The following is a 16,607-nucleotide window of genomic DNA, read 5'->3' as shown; positions in this document are numbered from 1 at the left end:
CTCAAAGAGATGAATAAACTAAAGGATATCAGGGAAGCAATGAATGAATAATGTAAGAATAAAGAGGTAGAAATTTTAGAAAGGATCCAAACAGAACTACTGGAGTTGAAGACCACAATAAAGGAAATAAAAATTCCAAAGAGGGTTTCAATAGCAGACTGGAGCTGCCAGAAGAAAGAATCAGTGAACTTGAAGACAAGACAATTTAAATGTCAGGCTGAGGCGCAGAAGGAAAAAATAATTATAAAAAGCAAAAACAGGCTAAGACATCTCTGGCATTATGGGAATCCTGGAAGGAGAAAAAACAAAGAAAGGGGTAAAAGGAATAGTCAAAGAAAAAAATGACACAGAACTTCCCAAACTTAGCAAAAGATGTGAATATGCACATCAAGAAGAGCAGAGAACATCAAACAGGATGAATTTGAAGAGAAATATGCCCCATCATAAATTGATCACACTATTGAATGCCAAGGACAAGGAAAGAATTCTGAAAGCTACAAGAGAAAAGCAATGTGCTATGTACAAGGCAGTATGAATTAGATTGAGTGTCAATTTCTCATCAGAGACCACAGAAGCAAGAGAAAAGTGGGCTGAAATAAAGTGCTGAAAGAAAATAACTGCCATCTAAAAATTTTTTATCTGGAGAGACTTTCTTTAAAAAATGAGGAAGAGATTAAGATATTACCAAATAAACAAAAGCTGAGGGAGATCATCACCACTAGACCTGTCAACAAGCAATGCTAAAGGGAATTCTGACTAAAAGAAAAGGACACCTGGCAGTGGTTTAAAATGGCATAAAGAAATAAAGACTAAATGCAAGTATTATTGTATCATATTTTTTGGTATGTAACTCCACCTCCTCATTCCTACATGTATTAAAATACAAATGCATAAAAAGTAATGATGAATCTATGGTTTTGGACATATAGTGTCCAAAGATATAAGTGATAAATATAAAAAAAGGTGAGGGGATAGAGGGAAATAGTAAAAGTACAGGGGTATGCTACTGGAGTCAAGTTGGTATCAAACCAAATATGACTGCTATATATTTAGGAATTTTAACCCCAGGGTAACCACAAGGAAAATATATGAAAAATATATCCACATAGAAAAGAGAAGGCACTCAATATGGTACAACACACACACACACAAAACAATAAATACTAAAGTAGGCATTAATAGAAGAATTGAGGTACTAAAAAAGGCATAAATCTTACAAAGACTAAATAGCAAATGGAAAGTCCTGCATTATCAGTAGTGACTTTAAAGGTAAATGGATTAAACTCTACAGTCAAAAGTCAGACATTAACAGAATGGATAAAAAAACATGATCTGACTATATGCTGTCTGCAAGAGACCCACCTAAATTCAAAGACTGTAAGTGAAAGGATGGAAAAAAATACACCTTGCAAGTAGTAACCAAGAGGGAGCTGGGGTAGCTATACTAATACCAGATAAAACATACCTTAAGTCAAAAACAGTTATAGAGGGACAAAGACAGTCACTATATACTGATAAAGGGGTCAATTCAACAAGAAGATGTTAACAATTATACACACATATGCACCTAACAGCAAAGCCCCAAAACATATGAAGCAAATAATGAGAGATCTGAAGGGAGAAATTGACAGTTCTACATTAACAGTAGGAAACTTTAATACACTACTCTCAATAACGGATAGAAAATCAGTAAGGAAGTACTCAATTTGAATGACACTCTACCAACTGACCTAACAGACATATGGAACACTTCACACTACAAAAACAAAATACACAGTCTTTTCAAGTGCACATGAATCATTCTCCAGTACAGACCATAGGTTGGGTCACAAAACAAGGTTCGATATATTAAAAAATATTGAATTTATACAATGTATCTTCTCTGACAACATTGAAATGAAGCTAGAAATCAATAACAGAGGGAGGAAAGGAAAATATATGGAAATTAAACAACATACTCTTAAACAACCAATGGGTTAAAGAGGAAATCAAAAGCAAAATTATGAAATAACTTGAGGTGAATGAAAATGAAAATATAACATAAAACTTATGGGATACAGCAAAAGGACTGCTGAGAGAGAAATTTAATAGCTCTAAATGCTTACATTAAAAAAGAAGCAAGACTTCAAATCAGAGACCTAAACTCGAAACTGGAAGAAATAGAAAAAGAAGAGCAAACTAAACCCAAAGCAAGCAGAAGGAAGGAAATAATAAAGATTAAAGTGGAGATAAATGAAATAGAGAACAAAAAACAATAGAGGGATCAACAAACTAAAAGTAGGTTCTTTGGAAAAAAACAATAAAATTTAAAAACCTTTAGCTAGACTGGCAAAGGAAAAAAGAGAGAATATACAAATAAACTAAAATCAGAAATGAAAAGGGAGACTTTATTACTGACCCCACAGAAATAAAAGAACTATAGGAGAACACTAAGAACAACTGTAGGTCAATAAATTAGATAACCTAGATAAAATGAACAAATTCTTAGAAACACACAAACTACCTATACTGACTCAAGAAGAAATAAAAGATCTCAACAAACTAATTACTAAAAAAGAGACTGAATTAGGAACCAAAAAGCTCCCAGCAAAGAAAAGCCCAGGACCAGATGGCTTCACAGGGGAATTTTACCAAACATTCTATGAAGACTTAACTCCAATTCTGCTCAAACTCTTCCAAAAAATTGGAGAGGAAGGGAGACTTCCTAATTCATTCTAGAGGCCAACATCACCCTCACACCAATGGCAGATAAAAATATCACAAGAATTGAAATTAGAGACCAATATTTCTTATGAATATAGATGTAAAAATCCTCAACAAACCAAATCCAACAGCCTAGTACAAGAATTATACACCATGACAAAGTGGGATTTATCCTTAGTATGCAAGGGTGGTTCAACATAAAATCAATTAATGTAATAAAGCACATTTACAGAATGAGGAAAAAAACACACAATCATCTCAATTCATGCAAAAAAGCATGTGACAAAAATCTAGAACTACTTCTTGATAAAAACACTTTGAAAAATAGGAATATAAGGAAACATCCTCAACATGATGAAGGGTAGATATGAAAATTGCAAGGCTAACATCCTACTTAATGGTGAAAGACTGATGTTCCTTCTAAGATCAGGAACAAGACAAGACAATGTTATTCAACATTGTACTACAAGTTCCAGCGAGAGCAATTAGGCAAGAAAAAGAAATAAAAGGCACCCAAACTGGAAAGGAAGAAGAACTTTCCCCATATGTAGATGACATGATCCTATACAAGGAAATCCTAGAGCTGATAAGTGAATTCAGCAAAGTGATTTGGTAGAAGACCAACACTCCAAAACCATTATTGTTTCTTTCTACAGCAATGAACAATCAGAAGAAGAAATCAAGAAAAAAACTTACAATAGCAACTAAAAGAATCAAATTTCTAGGAAATATATCTAACCAAGCACAAGGATGTAAGGGCTTGTACACAGAAATCTACTAAACACTGCTAAAAGAAATCAAAGAAGACCTACATAAATGGAAGGACATTCCATGCTCATGGATTGGAAGACTAAATATTGTTAAGATGTAAATCCTACCCAAAGCCATTTATAGATTCAATGCAATCCCAATCAAAATTCCAACAACCTTCTTCACAGAACTGTAAAACCCAATCACCAAATTTATATGGAAGTGTAGGGGGCCCCAAATAGCAAAAGCCATATTGAAAAAGAGGAATAAAGATAGAGGATGCACACTTCCCAATCTTAAAACTTATTATAAACCCACAGAAATAAAAACAGCATGGTACTGGCATAAAATGAAAGCTCAGAGATCAACCCTCATATTTGTGGCCAGCTGATTTTTGACAAAGAGCAAAGACTGCCGAATTGGGAAAGAATAGTCTGTTCAAGAAATGATGCTTGGAAAACCTATCTCCATTTGCAAAAAAAAAGAGGACTCCTACCTTACACCCACCTTATACAAAAATCAACTCAAATGGATCAAAGACCTAAATATAACTATCCAACCTCCTAGAAGGAAATGCAGGGAAGCATCTTCAAAACCTTATTGTCCAGTTTGGATGTGTTATGTCCCCTAGAACACCATTATCTTTGATGCAATCTTGTGTGGGCAGATGTATTAGTGTTGATTAGATTGTAATTCTTTGAGCTTTTCCATGGAGATGCGACCCACCTAACTGTAGGTGATAACTCTGATTGAATGATTTCCATGGAAGTGTGGCCCCACCCATTCAGCATGGGCCTTGGCTAGTTTACTGGAGCACTATATAAGCTCAGACAGAAGCTACAGCCAAGAGGGACACTTCGAAGAAAGCATAGGAGCTGAGAAAGGAGCTGCAGATGCAAGACAGCTTGAAGACGGCTGTTGAAAACAGACTTTTTCTCTGGAGAAGCTAAGAGAGGAAAAATGCCCCAAGAGCAACTAAAAGTGACATTTTTGAGGAAGTGCAGCCTAGAGAGGAATGTCCTGGGAGAAAGCCATTTTGAAACCAGAACTCTGGAACAGACGCCAGCCACATGCTTTCCCAGCTAACAGAGGTTTTCCAGACACCACTGGCCACCCTCCAGTGAAGGTATCCGATTGCTGATGACTTACCCTGGACACTTTATGGCCTTAAGACTGTAACTTTGCAACCAAATAAACCCCCTTTATAAAAGCCAATCCATTTCTGGTGTTTTGCGAAAAGGCAGCATTAGCAAACTGGAACACTTGTGTTAGGCAATGGTTTCTTAGACTTTACTCCCAAAGCACAAGCAACAACAACAACAAAAAATTCATAAATGAGACCTCATCATGACTAAAAACTTTTTGCTTCAAAGGACTTTATCTTGAAAGTAAAATGACAACCTATACAAATGGGAGAATATATTTGGAAACCACATATCTGATGAAGGTTTAATAACCAGAGTATATAAAGAAATCTTTCAACTTAACAACAAAAAGACAAACAATCCAATTAAAACATGGGCAAAAGACTTGAATAGACATCTCTCCAAAGAAGATACACAAATGACCATAAAGTACATGAAAAGATGCTCAACATCATCAGCCATCAGGAAAATGCAAATCAAAACCACAATGATACCTTTTCACACACATTAAAATGACAGCTGTTAAAACAATGGAAAATTACAAGTGTTGGAAAGGATGCAGAGAAATGGGAACACTCATTCATTGCTGGTGGCAATGTAAAATGGTGTGGCTGCTATGGAAGTTTGGTGCTTCCTCAGAAAGTTAAGTACAGAACTACCATGTGGCCCGGATATCCCCCTATTAAGTATATACTCAAAAGAATTGAAAGCAGAGACTCGAATAGATATTTGTACACTGATGTTCAGGGTGGCATTATTCACAATTGCTAAAAGATAGAAGCAACCCAAGTGTCCATTAACCAATGAATGGATAAACAAAATGCAGAATATACATATAATGGAATATTATTTGACCATAAAAAATGAATGAAGTCTGGATACATGTGAGAACATGGATAAACCTTGAAGACATCATATTGAGTGAAATAAGCCAGACACAAAAGGACAAATATTGTATGATCTCACTGATATGAAATAATTAGAATAAGCAAACTCATAGAGTCAGAATCTAGAATAAAAGTTACTAGGGAATGGGGTAGGGATAGGAAATGAGAAGTTAAGGCTTCAAATGTTCTAATAGACTGACAAAATTGAGTTTCTGAACATGAAAAGGAGAGGTTGGACACTGGTAATATTGGCAAGTTACTAATAAATGATGCCATGCAGGGCTGGGTCTGGATGGTCAGCCAGCCTTCCCCAACAAACACCCCAAAATCAAAGCACTGTTCCATTTTAACTTCTGTAATCTGTGCATAGCTGTTATCCTAAGAATTAATAGGATCTCATTATTAACTTTGTTTTAAGGCTGGTATTCTCTGAAAGTTAAATAGGTAAGCTGTTCACATAAGAAGGGGATTTGAGAGAACAGAAATTGTAAAGAAAAATTTAAGACTGTTTGGACTATGAAATGCTGGAAACTACCTATTCTAAGAAATTACCATATCATGAACCTTAGGGTTTGTTATTTTATGGTAAATATGAATCTGATAGACTTTGGTTCTTAGAGTATATTGTGAATACATTGAAACATTTTGTCCCCAAATAAATAGTTCTTATGTTTTAAGAGTAATCTATAATAAGTATGCCTAAATGTGGTAGAACGTTAAGCTAATTTACCAGGTCTATCCCAAATAAGCTTTTATAGAATCCTCAGGTTACCTTGAAGATGCTTTTACTCCTCATGTATTCTCCCTATCATTTAGATTAGCTAAAGTGCTTCTGTTGCGAATTTTCAAATTTGGTATTTTGAGAAGGAAACAGAGTTCTCCAAATATATTAGAAGCAATGTCTTGGTTGGTTAAGACTTCACCAATATGTGGAAAATAATGTTTGTTTATCTTCTTTACTAAAAATACTGAGTTGGAAAAAGTAATAAAAACAATTTGATGAAACAGAATTCTTTGACTGCAATATAAATTCCTGACTAGGCGAAGATTAGAATTTGCCTTCTGAAGTAGATTACTTTAAACTAAATTAGAGGCCAGGCCAAACTGAGATTCCTAGGGATTATCAGAGGGCTTACAAAAAGGAAGAAAAAGAAGGAATTCTGTTTTGCTATTGGGGCAGTACCAGATCTTAAAGGACACAAATATAAAGCCATATCTAACAATTCATACTCCCAGTTTATGGGGGGCTCAATTCCCAATGTCAGAAAGCACTTAAAAAGTAGAAGCAGACAAAACATTTAAAGTCTGTTAAATTCATATATGTGAAGGTCCTGCTTTAAAAAGCTTAAAACAGATTGGAACAATGTTTTTAAAGAGGGATTATTTTAGAAATTGCCTGTTACTCATTACCATTGTTTTGCAGAGGTTCTATCAAGTTTTTCAGCAGGGTAGTAATAAATACCAGCAATTTAAATAATGAGGAAGTATAAATTCAAGATTGAAACAATGACTTGGAGTTATGATATGCCAAATACAAAAATATTTACTCAACACATGGTTGCTGCTTTACCCTTCACAGAATGGAACTATTTGGGTGCAGAAAAGTTAGAATAAAGGGTAAATCTTCTGAAAAAGTTTTAGAGGGCACTTGGTATGTACGAAAATACCTTGGTTCTATGCTAGCCCATCCTCTGGCTACTAACCTTGGAGGGATATGTAAGCGTGTAGGGGAGAGGGGAAAGGCACGTATCAAGGTTGAATGAATAAAAGAGTCTTCTATATAAGGCTCAAGGAAGGAAGTAACACCTAGCTTAATTAGCAGGGAAAGAGATTTACCTGCCTGTCATTCTTATTATTTTGAAGGCAGTTCCATGTTGAAATAAGCAAACTACAAAAACAATCAATCAACCAGCTATGTAGTATCACAAAAACAAACATCAGTCTGCTATAAAAGGTAAGTTCTGTTCTTGTTTAGGCAAGATAAACTCCTAATTTTCCAATCCTGCTGGTAATATAACTAGAAGCCTCAAATTTAGAGCCAAAGAAAGCTGGAAAACTGAAGGTCTGAGAAATTAAAAAAAAAATCTACAAATAGAGCTAAGATTCTTTTCAATTACCAAAAAAAGAAGCTGGTTAACAACCTAACAAACATGTACTGTCTCCTGAGATTATATAAAGAACTACTAAGGAGAAAGCATATCTGGAAATCTAGCAACATCTATGGTTGCCTGAGCCTAAAAAGAAATAGTTGGCTTTGTACATCTTCCCGATTCTATATCTTGGTTTGGTTTTATTGGCTAGATTATGCATTTCTTTGCCTGTGGCTGTGATAATCTTCTTTCTCTACCCTTTCCCACTTTATAAATCTCATTAAAAGAACATAAAATTCAAGAATGATCCAAGAAAGAAAACAGATGATTTATTAAATGCACTCAGGCTCTGTCTGATCCCCATTAAGAGGAAAAACTGAACATTTGTTAAATACCTATTACATGATGGATACTGTTAAGTATTTTTCTATATATTTCCTTCATTAGACTTTAGGTAAGTACTGTTCTTCTATGCTAAATCTGCAAACACTCAATTTTAAAAGGCAAGCTCTTGGAGGCAAAGTCTTCCAACTTCATTTCATATTAAATTGAAAGGAATCATTAAAAAAAAAAAAAAAAGACAAGTAAACAGTGAGTTCATCCCAAATTTCTGAGGCCAGCACTCAAAACATACATATGAATTAACTAAAATAGAGAGGAACATTTCTTAACACCACTAGATTTTCTCAAAGAAATGGAATAACCAAATAAAGTCTCTCAACTTTGTCTCATGATGAATTATTCAAAAGGTCACCATTTAGAATAAGGCAGATGGAAACAGGAAAAAAAAAAAGCTGAAAATTTAACTTACTTTAAATAGAATCTGATATACCAAATATGAAGTTACACCAGCAACAATGTAATACTACAGAAAACTTGACAGCAAAGTTGAGGCAGTTTAATTTTAAAATGGGGTCAACTGGAACTACAAGGTCTATAGCAGGAACAATGTTCCCTACTTGGATTTGCATTGACACTTTCAACGGGCCAGGTTCCACTTTATTCAGAAGATGGTATGCAGAGAAACAAAACTAAAATCCTTACAATCCTTCTCCTGCAATGTCACATTTATCTGAAGTAATGAAGGACCAGAAAGCACTTGATCATATAAGTGGATTTTTCAAATAACTGAAGCTTAGTAAAACTAAACAAAGTATTTACTGTAGAAAACAAGAATTAAATACATCCATACCTATAAACAAAGTTTCTTAACGATTCAAGTTAATTATGTATAAACTTATTGTAAAGGACTTTAATGTAAATCAGTTTTTCTCTGTCTTTTCTCCATTTTTCATCAGCTCTTCAAGTCACTGTAGGTCTTAATAAGACTCCACAAACTCTCCATAGAGCAAATACATGGCTTTTGTGCTGGGCTGTATGACAGCTATGCAAGATGCTATGAGAGATACTTAGAGGCTTTTCTCCTAATTCAATTTGGAGTAAACAGCACTGTGCTTGTGAAGTCTGAAGTAACAGGAAGATTGGTCTTTGCTTAAGTGTGGAGTTAACCATATTTGTCAGCACACTTTTATGAAAACTACAATTTCCAAAGACCTACTCATGTCCTATGCAACTTTTTCTCAGGTTTGATCTATCAGTAAATAATTCTAAGCTATTTGAAAGATTTTCATCTTTCCTATATAGTATTAGAGCACCACCTTGTGTCAGAAACTTGAGCAAATGAGCAGACATCTATATTTTAGATACCTTAGTTGTCCAAAGTTTTACTGTCCAGTCAAATGATGACGTGACAAAAAGATGTGAGAAGTCTACTGCTCCAACAGCTGCATGACAATGGATGCCAGTAATTGGTCCTTGATGCCCCTCAAACATCTCACTGATTCCAGCTTTGCTATTTCATAAAAGTGAAAATGTTAGGGAACTCTCTTGCAAGTAGACCAACATAAATACATTTTATTATGGATTTAAACACATACCTTGACGTAAGTTCACCAAACTTCAATTCTGTGCTAATAACGCATTAGAATAACTTGAGTGTTATTCTATCCACATGTGACAAGACTGCTAAAGCAATAAACCATGAACATCATGCTTTTGAAAAAGAACTGAAAAGCCCACTATCTGAGGTGGAAAAATAGAGATAAAGTGATACTACATGTAAGAGAGACAATCTGGGCGACTTCTAAATCAAAAGCTTTGAAAATGAAGGTAATCTGTATGTGAGATGAAACCTGTACACTCAATTTTATGTAAGGAAGCAATTGATAAGGTACAGTCAGACAATTTCAAAACAGATTGAACAGCAGGAGAAATACTAGTCAATTTAAAATGTGTACATGACATTACTGTACAATTATCAAGGGGACTGAACTAAAGCTCAAAGTCTAAATAAATTGAAATGGGAAAACAGCTGAAAATATTCTTACTTACAACTTTATTAAAAGTCAGTGTATGGCATGTGGATACTGTATTTGGAATTACTAAATGTTCCTCCCTATCACTAATTTCTGTGTGTGCTTGCACATACACAACCCACAAAATCCAGAACACATCAAAAATCCAAAACAACCTTTTTTAAGAGAAATATTTAAGTTTAATTTCATAACCCTAAACTTAAATAATTTATAACATATAATAATGGCTCTAAGACAGATTTCTATTTAAATAAGGGACAGTTTATTTCAATGAAATTATTCAAGGGAGAATTTTAAATAATTGCAAATTACAGTTTAAGTTTACCTGCCATGGCGGCATGCTGTGTACACAGAGCCTTCTTCACTCCCAACAACAAAATTGTTGACATCTCCAACAGGGAAGGACATAGATGTCACAGCTACTGCTTTTGACTGTTTATGAACCAACTCCATGCTATCCTAAAACAGACAAAATTGAGGAAATTATTTTGTAAACTTGCAACTTTTAGTGTTTAATAAAAAAATTTCTAGTTCTGATTGGTTTGTAATTCTATTATTATGCTGCTTAACTAAAATGGGGTCATTTAAATAAACAATAACAATATTTCCCTCATAATTTCAAAGCATTCCAAGTTTAATCTACCTGTGGATGAGAAAGCATGTCCAGACTCCATGAACAAATTTTTCCATCAGTAGAGATGCTAATCAGATTGTGAGCATTTTGGGTTCCAACTACATTTACACAATATACAGGGTGCTAAAGAAAGAGACATTAAAGTAAGTTTTCAGTGATTATTTTACAAAAAAATGAAACAAAATTTTTACATTTCAAATCAAAACAGTCTCAAATAACTTTGAAGGTATTTGTAATGTGAACTGTGCTGCCATTCACTTGATTAACAAAAAGATTCAGTCTCAGAAGAGAGATTAAGTTTCTAATAAAACAAATTTCCAAAAATACAAAAAAAGATCTTTGTTCTTGGTTGCTAAATGATGAGAAATTTATAGAAAGGAAGCACATTCTAAGACTATATGATGGACACTACTAAATAGTTAATGGTGAAAGTGCACAGAAGTCTAACAGAAATCATCTTATTTACTTACTGTGTGTGCAGCAGCTGACAGTGGAGTTCTTTGCACTGGAGTTCTTTTATTGCTACGGTTATCCCAAAGTACAATTTGGCCAGAATATGTGCCACCAACAACCAAATTTGGATGAAATTTTGCAAATGTAGCAGACATCACAGCTGACTGTAAATAAGCAAGAGTTTTATATTAAGGTTCACAAGGAAGAAGCCTGACAAGTTATAAAAATACATCTAGTAGGGGACCTAGAGATACCAATTAGTGGAGGGGGAATGATAATCTAATAAGAACAGATAAACTATGGAGGGTAATCTCAATGTTATGGGAATGCTCAGGAATGATTATGGTTTGTAAACTTTCTTGGATATAGTAAGATCATGTTGGAAGCAATAGAGTTATTTTAGGTTTTTTTTTTTCTCTTATTCCTTTGTTTTCTTAGGGGTTGTTAATTTTCTTGGGGTATGGTAGGAACATGTTGGAAGCAATGTAGTTATTTTAGATTATTTGTTTTTCTTACTCCTCTGTTTGGACAGGGTTTATTAATTTTCTTGGGGTATGGTAGCAACATATTGGAAGCAAAGTAGTTATTTTAGGTTATTTGTTTTCCTTAATCCATTGCTTTGTTTGAAATGTTGTGGGGTTTTTTTGGTTGTTGTTTGCCTGTTTGTTTTTAATTTTTTGATAAACAAAGTTAAAAAATTGAAAAAAAAATCAGTAGAAAAATGGGAGTAAAAACTAAATGACAAATAGAGTGGGATGGGGGGATGGTTTGGGTATTCTCTTTTCACTTTTATTTTTTATTCTTATTCTGATTCTTTCTGATGTAAGGAAAATGTTCAGAAATAGATTGTGGTGATGAACGCATAACTATATGATCATACTGTGAACAGTTGATTGTATACCATGGATGACTGTATGGTTTGTGAATATATTTCAATAAAACTGAATTAAAAAAAAAAAAATCTATAATCCAAAACATTTCCCCCTTTAATATAAGGTATTAGAGGTTATTTAAGGAAAAAAAAAACTATTACATTGTTTAAAAATTTCATTTTGTTTCAGAAACATAAAAATATATCTTTACAATTTTTTCTGCTAAAAAGTCAAATGAAACAGTTTTTCACATAAATAAGTTTAAGCAAGTTTATCGAAGGCAAGAAACTATTTCATTTGATTACAGTATTAAATCAAAACATAACTGGCCTTGCATTAGCCTCTGACAGTAATCTGACAAAAGAGTATATACGCTAGCTTTGATTCACAAGTGTTTTTTGCAGAATTATGACATTATTAAAATACTATACCTTATGTAACCAGAAAAGGCTTGCAAATTCTAACCTTCCACTAAACCCACCTTAAAAATTCGCATCTGTTTTCTACTTCAAACATATGTTTCTACTTAGAACTATACAGTTCTAACTCCTTAGGCCATGTATAAGTAATTCAGTGGGCCAACCATAAAACTGTATAGTCAGCAAATAAATTCCTGACAAACTCCCTGTAGAAATGACAATTTATAAGATTCCTTTTATGCAATCACTCATAATAACAGAAAATCACAACTGCAAAGGACTTTAGGTGTGATTAAACATTATAAGGGATGTCAGAAAAGCTACAAAAGGCAGAACACGCTCAACTGAGAAGTCTTCAGTTTTCTGTTAACATCTGTTTGCAAATATGGAGTGGTTCAGTACATGCCAATCCAATGAAATTACATTGACAAGAAAAGAAAAAAAGGCACTTGTCTACATTCATTAATGAATTCTTAAACTTGGGGGAGACTGTTAAAACCATCTTACCTGGCAGTGAAACACATACTCTGGGGTAGTCTTTTTGTATTTCATATTCCATACAAGGGCCACACCATCAGGCTCATGAGGTGCATCTTCATTGTTATTATAGGAAGCTACAAGTAACTCTGGGTACTATTCACAAGAATCAATTGAAAAAGAAATGTTATGCATAAATAAGAACTGTTTCATGTTCCTAGTTCCTCAACTATCTTTATCAAATTATTCTGAAAATACAAATGTCTAATACTTCACCAAGAAAGATAGCTCTAGAGTTAGCTCATTGGAATGCTAGTAAATTTTAAATTAGTACAGTTAGTTATTTACAATTTTTAATGTGTTTAAATATTATCCAAAGGATGTGGCGAGCAATTGATATTAGTAAAATTGGGTTATGGCTTGAATAAAATCCTGAATTATAAATACAAATAATGTTTCCAATCCTTTCTTCCAAAGTATATAAGACAAAATGAATATGGTAACATTTTAACTATCCTCCATTATTATATTAAATTATATATATTGATTTAATTACAAAAAGTTCCCATAATTAAAAACTATCTACAGATTATAATTTAAAAATGAGTTAACAGCAACTAATTTTGTTATATTTTACCTGAGATGACCAATCCAAACAACTAACAACACGATGCTTTGACCAACGTTCATCAAAAAATTGTCGATTTAATGACAGTTTAGCGCCTGCTTGAATTTCTCTACAGAAAAGGACCAAACCCCCAAAAAAGATGGTGTTATAATTAATATCACTCTTAATCTTAAAGTAATTTAACACTGCTGAAACCATAATCTTAGCAATTAAACCTTACCCTTCCTTGTCTTCCAAATCTTTTCCACTGTAGTCAAAGAAGATGTTGATCTGCTCAGAAAGAGCTCTTTCTACAATTCTTGTAGAATGGTCAAAGAAACTTAAAAATTCTTCAGAGTGCAAGATTTGTTGCTTTTCTTCTTCAGTGAACTCATGAGGGGGTACTGGAAAACAAATGATTTTCTCAAGTCTGATTTATGTCGGTTATATCATGTTAACTCACTATCACAGCTTGGATTAATGAATGTCATACATTTTTTTAACCAGATTCACCTTGATTTATAGTATTTTACTCTACTTTAATACATAAATAATAAAATAAATTTCAACAGGAATCAACAAAAGTTTTTGAAGTTATATTTTTAAAGATACCTTTACTATCATTTTCTTCATCTTTCTTTAAAATTTTCTCTTCTTCGGGTTCAGTAGCTGGTTTAGCAGTTACTACATCGTCTTCTTCCTCTTCGTCTGAAAAATAAGACCAATGAAACAAAAATAACTCTCATGAAAAAAGCCAATAACTTCTTAGGTAATATTTCAAAAGTATCATGGCTCCCCATAGAAATTCAAAAGTAAACTACCATAAGACAGAACAAGTACAAATAATATGAATTTTATCAACACAGTCTTAAAGGAAGAATTAAGTGAAAACTATTGGTTAAGTTTTTATACATACCCATGTGGTACTTCATCAATAGTCATACCAAATTCTGTAGCTACATAAATTGAAATAAGATATATAAGCAATTGGGTTGATTTCCTCATGGACTTCTCTAAAAGCTTGCAAGCATTTATCATTCAGGACAGAATAACATGCAACTCCTGCATAGTTTTATGTAGCATGCTGACACATTAATGCTGTAAAACGAAGAAAATCAAATGTCTAAAATAGCCTACAGAGCTGGCAGCGTACTTGTGATCCAAAACCATCAGTGTCTAATGGGTCTTCATGCGGCATAAAGATGGCTTACATTAACACTCAGGTTGCTATTTGAGAGGCAGATTTTAAAGATAATAGCTATGAGACCACATTTTCTATTCTGTCATTTTAAATGCAACTCTCATTATCTACCGTTATAAGATGTGGCAATAAGCACTTAAAATGTTTCCTTAATTTGGATAACTATATTGATATAATATACAATGTTTATAAGATGTTATTATATTACTAACTCTCCTCTTATGTCTGAAAACCAGGAAGTAACTTAAAATCATTTATTTTTAAATGTTACAGAACATACAAACCTGCTTACCTTCTATTTTTCTATATCCTGAAGTGCATTTTTATGAAGAAAATACTTATTTTTATTGCCTAAACAGATGTGTCATTTGTCTACAAGGGAATAGCAGTAGGCGTCTGCAGCAGAGTACATCTCAAGTAATGAGAGCCTATTCAATAAGGGGACTTTACTTGTTTGTTATAGTCATTTCCCTGACCCATGTTCAAAATGATCTAAAACACACATATATGCAATGTACACAAAAGAATGGTCAAGGATGGGAACCAGCTGCCAAGTCATGGTCCCAGCAGCCAGGCCAGCTGACTAGATAGCAACAACCAGATGGCACTGCTGGGATTGTGTCTTTCTGCTACAAGGTGGCAATAGGATGGCATAACATTCTTCCGCTTGACTGCTTCCAATCCTGTCTCTTCCCAATGTCGAGCCTGTGCAATTACCCACACTCCAGGAGGCCTACAGACAAGCCTTCACCCTGCAAACAAAATGCAGCCTTGTAGGCCACACCAGCTGCCAAACCACACACATAGTGTTAGCTTTAGAGAGCTATGAAAATCTTTCTAACTTCATAGTATAAGCAATGAAAATATAACTGTGACTGTAGGAAAGAAAGCTTTAAATGACACTGTATAATGCACACAATGATACAACCTCCAACTTAATCAAAATGATAATGACGTATGCCAATCCTACATTACCTGAAATTGAGCGATTTTTACGTTCTGACAAGTTTACAGAACTAGGATAAATGGCACGAATGATTTCAATATATGCTCATACTTTTGAACCAAATGGTGAAGGTTAAAATTTTTCCTTTCAAGGGCCTCAATCAGCCACAAAGGAAAACAGTAATCACTGTCTTTTCAGCCAGCCCAACCGCATTTGTCAGCCCTTTCTCCATCAATGCAGCCAGAGCAATCAACCTGCCAAACATTCAGAATGGAAAAACAATCTGAAAATACAGGGTATAATGCACCTGCCAGTGAAAATGGCCATTTCAAGAAAAGCTAGTGATCTCAGTGACCCTGCTGAGGAGGCGGTGGTGCAAAGGGGAAAGAACACGTAAAAGAATTCTTAGTGATCACCACTCTCTTGCACACTGACACTTCCTTACAAAGCACGCCAATTACAGCTTTTGTGCTACTTAAAAAATGAAAGCTTTTCTGGCCAAAATAATCACACAGAGAAATAGAAAGACAGTACTCCTTTTTAGATGAATTCTCATATAAAATGAACTATTAAATCGGAAAACAGTATAACTGGTAGCAACTCTATACTGTACTGTACAAACATTAGGATGAAATTCTGCCATAAAGTCACCTGCAAGTGTAATGTAATAAAAGAACTTAATTACATTTAACTTAAAAGTTGACATTTGGAATAACATATTTACTCAAAAATTGTATGAGAAATATATATATTTTTCCTTTTTCTGCTAATAGTATCAGTTATTCTAATCAATTTTGTTTACTAGTAGGATTCACCGTACGTAAATCCTACAATAAAAGATAGGAATTTTAAGTCATCATGGAAAGGTTATTCTTGAGCACTGTGAATTATAAATTACAGCCTCCTATCCACATCTTACTCCCCTCCCTTAACATTGTTGCATTATACGGCTTCTAAGTACCATTTCCAATGACAGATGTCAAACTCTTGTCATAATGCATATGGTCAGTACTTTAGTGCTAAGTGACCTCATAATCTACATATTTAA

At 33.9% G+C, this 16,607-nt stretch overlaps 1 protein-coding gene across 6 annotated transcripts in view; it reads right to left on the bottom strand.

The window, feature by feature from the left end:
- Window positions 1-16,607, bottom strand: part of DYNC1I2 (dynein cytoplasmic 1 intermediate chain 2) — an 83,408-nt gene that overhangs the window by 11,644 nt on the left and 55,157 nt on the right. For all 6 annotated transcript variants that reach the window (XM_037849186.1, XM_037849185.1, XM_037849189.1 and 3 more), the window contains 8 exons: window positions 14,025-14,120; window positions 13,654-13,816; window positions 13,443-13,542; window positions 12,836-12,961; window positions 11,055-11,201; window positions 10,594-10,707; window positions 10,276-10,409; window positions 9,283-9,427 (listed from right to left, as the gene is read on the bottom strand). In XM_037849186.1, coding sequence (XP_037705114.1) covers window positions 9,283-9,427; window positions 10,276-10,409; window positions 10,594-10,707; window positions 11,055-11,201; window positions 12,836-12,961; window positions 13,443-13,542; window positions 13,654-13,816; window positions 14,025-14,120 — 1,025 coding nt within the window. The remainder of the gene's footprint in view (window positions 1-9,282; window positions 9,428-10,275; window positions 10,410-10,593; window positions 10,708-11,054; window positions 11,202-12,835; window positions 12,962-13,442; window positions 13,543-13,653; window positions 13,817-14,024; window positions 14,121-16,607) is intronic.

Source organism: Choloepus didactylus, chromosome 9 (assembly GCF_015220235.1).
Source record: "Choloepus didactylus isolate mChoDid1 chromosome 9, mChoDid1.pri, whole genome shotgun sequence".
Taxonomy (NCBI): domain Eukaryota; kingdom Metazoa; phylum Chordata; class Mammalia; order Pilosa; family Megalonychidae; genus Choloepus; species Choloepus didactylus.
This window is presented reverse-complemented; position numbering and strand designations above follow the sequence as displayed.